Source organism: Sitodiplosis mosellana, unplaced genomic scaffold (genome assembly GCF_009176505.1).
Source record: "Sitodiplosis mosellana isolate CC-2019 unplaced genomic scaffold, AAFC_SMos_1.0 Smas_scaffold_6684, whole genome shotgun sequence".
Classification (NCBI taxonomy): Eukaryota; Metazoa; Arthropoda; class Insecta; order Diptera; family Cecidomyiidae; genus Sitodiplosis; species Sitodiplosis mosellana.
Genome location: NW_022601849.1, coordinates 1 through 6,480, shown reverse-complemented (window position 1 = coordinate 6,480; position 6,480 = coordinate 1). Strand labels below are relative to the sequence as shown.

The 6,480-nt window shown below is 34.2% G+C and overlaps 2 protein-coding genes across 2 annotated transcripts; both read left to right on the top strand.

Moving 5' to 3' along the window:
- Positions 1 to 3: 3 nt before the first annotated feature.
- LOC129579854 (probable cytochrome P450 6d4) lies at positions 4 to 831 on the top strand (the record flags this gene model as incomplete). Its single annotated transcript, XM_055470033.1, has 3 exons — positions 4 to 223; positions 306 to 554; positions 649 to 831. Coding segments are annotated over 3 exons (633 nt in total), but the record flags the coding sequence as incomplete, so codon positions are not given.
- Positions 832 to 982: 151 nt separating this feature from the next.
- LOC129579855 (probable cytochrome P450 6d5) lies at positions 983 to 6,477 on the top strand (the record flags this gene model as incomplete). Its single annotated transcript, XM_055470034.1, has 4 exons — positions 983 to 4,384; positions 4,451 to 4,570; positions 5,965 to 6,117; positions 6,396 to 6,477. Coding segments are annotated over exons 1-4 (756 nt in total), but the record flags the coding sequence as incomplete, so codon positions are not given.
- Positions 6,478 to 6,480: the final 3 nt, after the last annotated feature.

The window sequence follows — 6,480 nt, the reverse complement described above, 5'->3', positions numbered from 1 at the left end:
TCGCTCACAATTGAACAATGTGCGGCTCAAGTGGGCTTATTTTATTTAGCGGGATTCGATACCACCGCTTCAGCTGTAGCTTATACGCTGTTTGAGTTGTCACGAAAGCCAGAGCTTCAAAAGAGACTGCAAGATGAAATCGATAGCGTGTTGGCCAAACACGACAACGCCATCACGTATGAAAGCATCAACGATATGCCACTTTTGGAGATGTGTGTTAAAGGTAAATTGAAAATCGTTACATGAAATTGAAAAAAAGCTGAGAAAATTCCTGGTAGATTGAAAAAAAAGGTTTTTCATTCCAGAATCCGTTCGAAAGTATCCGACGCTGCCATTCTTGAACCGAATCTGTACCAAGGAGTATCGAATTGATAACTTGGGCCTAACAGTACCCGAAGGAACACCAATCGCCATTTCGTTGCTTGGTCTGATGAGAGATCCCGAATACTTCCCCGATCCGGAGAACTATTGGCCCGATCGTTTTTCAACAGAGAACCCCTCGTACAATCCAGATGCATTCATTCCATTTGGCGAAGGCCCTCGAGCTTGTATTGGTACGTAATTTGATACATGATTCCGAGATTGCATTCAAAATTATAATTAATCAACGTTTTCTTTTTAATTGACCTATTTCTGTTGATTGTACAGGTTTACGTATGGGAAAAATTACGACCAAAACAGCGATTGTTTCAATATTGAGAAGCTACAATTTTGAATGTGAAAATGATCGTGAACTTGTCGTGGCCAATCATGCACTCACACTGGACATTGAAGGTGGAATCAATGTGAAGATAACAAATCGACGAAAATAATGGAGCAAAAAAACAAAAACCCAAATCAAATAAAAACAGTTCTTTTCAGTCAAAACAAAAATGTCTACAGTCGCAAAAAGAATATCAACAGAATACGGAATTCAAAAACCGTGACCGGCATAAAGAGGAAGGAAGAAAATAGGAAACAAATAAATGCGATCGAATTGCAACAATTCCTCATTGAAACAGTGACGTTCGAAGAATTTCTTTAAAAGAAATTATGTCTACTGTTGAATTAATTAAGTTAAGCATGAAAATTGTTGTTTGAATAGACATTTCAATATTTTGTTGTTATTTCATTAAATCAGACAGGCCGCGCTAGCGTCCTATCTAAATACATTATAATGAATAAGTACAAACTAATACATATGCATTTCGCTATGAATGCGTTTCATGTTATGTGTTTTGATTTCATTTAATTTTGGAAATTGAAAAAAAAAATATTTCTCGACAAAATATATTTTAAAACATCATTGCAATAAAAAAAAACTTCCAGAGTAAGAATGAATATATTGATATTGAGTAAGAAAATTCGGTGAAATCGGTGAAATACTTGAATCAAACATAAACGTTTGAAAAACGTAAGACGCGCGCCAAAGCATAAGTGATGTCAAAGTGTATACAAAGAGTGAAGCAATAGTGCGTTTAATGCTATATGCTATAGTGTCTCTGTTGATGTTGATCGCTGACGTTTATAGTGGTAGAAATCAGAGATAATAAAAGTAAAAAGTTGAAAAAAACAAAGTCATTCTCAATTTTTCAATTTTCTTATTTTATTCTCCTTCAATTTGTTCGACGTTCACATGATGCTTCATTTGTAGTTTGGTGAACAAAGTGCAATAAAAAATTGACGATTTTGGTTTACTGGTCCGTATTCACCAGATGTAGGCATGTTTGTTAATTCAACAATTAATATTCTCTCGGTCAAGGTCGAAAATACCGTTATGCCGTCTGAACGAACAAAGACGCGCGCACAGTCGGTAGCCACGTAGATATGTTACAGATTAGCTTAATTTCAAGTCATCAATGTTCACATCGGCAGTGGTGAATACAACATTAGTATCAATGTATTTCCCGATCCTGAATCAAATGGAAAATTAATTTAAAAAAAATATATAAAAAGTTGCAAATAACTTGAACAATAAAAAACATTGATTAATTGAGTCCTCATGCGATACCAATTTTTACTATTGCCACTGTCCTCTCGCATTGGATCAATGGCATATCTCAAATCAATTTTTCGAGTCGGCGGTTTTGATTACAACAACAACAGGCAATTTTTCACGAACCAAGGCCAATCGCAATTCTAAAAACACAGTTTCGTTTCTTACATCTTGAAGATTGAATTTTCGGTTTTTTATGACGATTTTCGTTCATTCCTTGAAGATTATGTCCCCTGAATAATTTCAAAATCGAAGAGATAAAAAAAATATTGAGCGTTATCGACTTAATTTGTTTTTATTATAACAACCCCCCGTCCTACTAGATATGTGAGACGTAGCCAACCTATGTCTGATCAAAACACTGATTTATAAAAGGAAAACTGAACTTTGAGTTTATCTCTAAAGTGTGAAAATAGCACACAATATATTTAGAAAAAGCGAAATAAATCACAGACACTGTCAGACTTCAATCAATTTATGATCCACGAGCCATCATGTGTTGATAAGAAAATTTAAAGAATCCCTTTACAGGTGATGATGCAAGTAATTCTACTTTATCGAGAGAACATTTCAACCATAAACACAATTCGAACAGAGAGATTTCATGAATATGTTATGTGTTGTCTACTTCGTGCTATCAGTTTGCTTGTGTCAAATGAAATTTATCACATCGTTAAATTATTACATAGTTGACGTTATAAGTGGCGATAAGGATTCAATTCAAAACCATAGATTAGACATTTCGTCACGATGACTTGACGGAATTCAATTTTTATTTATTTGATTACAACGCAATTTTTCGATTCATTCAGTTGTAGTAGTAGTGGTGTTTGTTTGAATGGTTTTTATCATTTTAGCGTGTAAAATATAAACATTGATAAGGGGGCAATGGAAAGGTTTGTTGGCTTAAAAAATGGCTTTTTTAACATCTCCTTTTGATTAATTATTTATCTGCTTTTAATAATTTTATTTAATGCTCAAAGCCAATGTATTAATGACAAGCACTGAGAAGAAAAAGAAAAAGAATAAGAAGAAAAAGAGGGCTGAACAGGTTTCGGTGCATGTAGCAGCCCTCTATCTTGAGTTGATCAATCGTATCCTCTGTACTCAAGCAAATCAGTCCATATTTGGAATTCAAGGACCGAGTAACTCTACTTCAGAACCCATTAAAACTAGCGTTTCATTTTAGTTCCTGTGAATGATGGCACTTTTTTCGCTAGCTAAAAATTACATTCCTAGCGTTCGAAAAAGAATTGATCGAGCGAAATTAGCCGTTTAATATGTTTTTGGATCACATTTCGATCAAAGGGATGGGGTGATGAATGAATATGACTTTTTCAAATGGTAAAACATAGTCTATATTGTTGTGTAATTTGTATGATGTATAATGGAATAACTGTTTGGAATGATAATTGAGTGAATGAGACAATGTGAATGTGTACGAATGTGTGAGTGAATGTGCCCTTCCGGCATTTTGCTCCGCCATGACAGCATTTTGGTTCACCATTAGATAGTTAGTTCCGGCATTTTGGTCGGCCATCATAGAGCCTTTGTATTGAGTAGCTCTTTGACGTTGATTCATTCTTTGGGAAACCATAGACGTGAGAACATTGTTTCAATAAAAGAAAATTATTTTCGTAAAATACCGGCGTCTTTAATTATTTAATTCATATATAAAAATATATTGAATATCCGATTATTAATTCGAATCATAAAAAAACTTATTTGTTGCCCACTCCCATTATTTGACAATATTTCCAGTGCACTGTAATCATTACTCAGTAAATATCAAAGTTTGTGCTGAATCATATTAGACGTTTTCATCACCCTATCGAATCAACCGTGTTATCACTTCAACGCGTCGCTGAGATTACACAAACTCATGTTCAAGTTTCCCTAAGCCCAGTATAAATACTCGTGTTAAACAAAGCACAAAGTAGTCAGTTACTATTTCATTTTGCACTAATTGTGTTTTGAAAAAAAAAACGATTGAATTTTATTTCAAAAAATGATTGCGTTTTACTTGTTTATTGTTGTGTTGAGTGTTTTATACTTGTGGGTGAAGCGTGTGTACAGTTACTGGGAACGAAAGAATTTCCCAAACATAAAACCGTCGATTCCGTTTGGGAATCTGTCGGGTTCATGGCATGGGCGAAAATCACTTGGCAAGGAGCTATACGATCTGCATCGTAGCTCAAAGAAGCCCATTGAAGGTGTTTACTTTCTATTTCGACCCGCTTTAATCGTACGCGATGCAAGTCTTGTCCAGAATATTTTAAAGACAGATTTTACAAGCTTTTATGATCGCGGATTCTATCATAATCCAAATGATCAAGTTGCCGACAATTTGTTCGTGAAAGAAGGACAAGATTGGAAATCATTGCGAGCTAAGCTGACACCAACTTTTACGTAAATACGACATGGTTATAGCATTTCTCGGCAAATTTTGCAATGATTTGTTTGTTTTTACTCTAGATCTGGTAAACTCAAGGCCATGATACCAACAATCATTCAAATCGCCGACAATCTTCGACGAAAACTAGCCCCATTGGCCGATAACAATGACATTATCGATATCAAGGATTTTACAGTTAGGTAAGATTGTTTTCAGGCAAATATCAAACGAATATAAAAGATGATTGTTAAATTTTCTTTGCTTGGTTGTGTCGTGACAGATGAACTGTCAAAATCATTACATTTCGACAGTACTGAACGTTTGAAACGTTCAAAACGTTCAAATCGCTTATTGTTATCTATAAATATATATGATGGATGAATTTGAATTACTCAATTTTAAAATGATTTTAAAAAAGGAGCAAAATTATGAGGATAAGTTGCAAACATTATCTGACACACTCTATATATAAATGCTGGATTTTACATCCATTTTGGCCAATAATCGATTTGTTTTCATATTAAGTAAATACCAATTTTCCTTAAAAAGAAATGAAAAGCCTATCTGAAATCAAAGCTAGCTCCAAAACAAAGCAATTCAGTGACTTTTTTATAACAATATCGGCCACAAGTAGGGTTTAAAAACGCGTTATTTTTTTGTGTTTCCTAAAAACGTTATTTTAAGCGTTAAAAAACACTACAGGAAAATAACGTTTTTATAACATCGCTTGCGGTATTTGTCGAAACGTTTGTAAACCCTAGCCACAACTGAATCATTGTTGACAAATAAACGACTCAATCGCTTTGTTTTGAGGCTAGCTTCGATTTAATATAGGCACTCTGTGTGATTTCAAGAGAGAACCGGCCCAAAATATTCGAAATCTTGGCCCTTTTTTGATCGGTTCTGACGATTCAGGTTCACAAAAGTTTTTACAAATTTTTGCAGCATATAGGGAATTGTCCGTTTGAAAAAACAGTTTTTCATAATAGCTGAGTTCAGTTTAGATCAGTTCAGTTCAGTTCAGTTTAATATAAAAAAGAATATAATTGTTTCAAATGTTTCAAAAATGTTATCGAGATTTAGTTCAGCTCGCCTCTCGTCATACGGTGGTCATATGGTTATCTCCGCTAATTCAATTACAATAGATCTCAAGTTGAATTCAACCCTCAACTGCATGAATTTTTCCCAGGACTGGAAGTACTGATTTTTGGCCTTAGATAACGAAAAAAATATTCATAATCCTAGATTTCTCATGGTTTAGTCAGGAAATGCGATAGACATAAACCAGAGAACAATGAAATCCATTGTTTAAAAGTGTCAAAAATTTGTCTAATTTGGAAACCAAATAATTTATTTTGTCAAATTTTCGTTTCCGTGCATATTTTTGTTTTTAACTCACCAATCGTACTACATAGACAAATGGCGCCAGAGACAAAAATAAAGAAAAAACATTGCCAATGAAAAATGTTCCTTGAAGCAATGTGATCCGACGTACGGACAAAAGGATCATTGATCAATCTTCAATTGAACAAACAAATTCCTTTCAATTTTGTCACATTTATTTCTAGTTTAACATTTTTTTCATATCCAATAGATATGGGATGGATGTGATTGGAACGGTGGGCTTTGGCTTAGATGTGAATTCGATCGATGATCCAAATCATTCGTTCCGTGAAATTGAAAATCAAGTGAGCAATGGGTATTTCTCCAATCGCGTACGGCTGATTGGAGCTTTCTTCTGTCCAAAGTAAGCTATGTTTCATTTATTTTACTATTATTTCATCTTATGCACATCGTCATCAATTTAGTTTTATACTTGTTACGGTTTACAGTCACAAGATACATCCTTTATGTAATGCGATCGATGGATTGAGTTTAATCTCTCCCATTTCTACATTTCACTGTACAGTTGACTGTGTTTAATGTTAACCCGTCAGGTTCAAATGAACGACTTTGATTGATAACAAATTTATTTATAATATCAACCTGATTGACACTAATCTTCAATTCAAATGTAATCTTTAGACTTCTCGAAATCCTTCGAATGTCGTCGATGTCGCAGAAATTCCAGGACTACATGGTTGGAATTGTGAAAGATACAATGGAATAT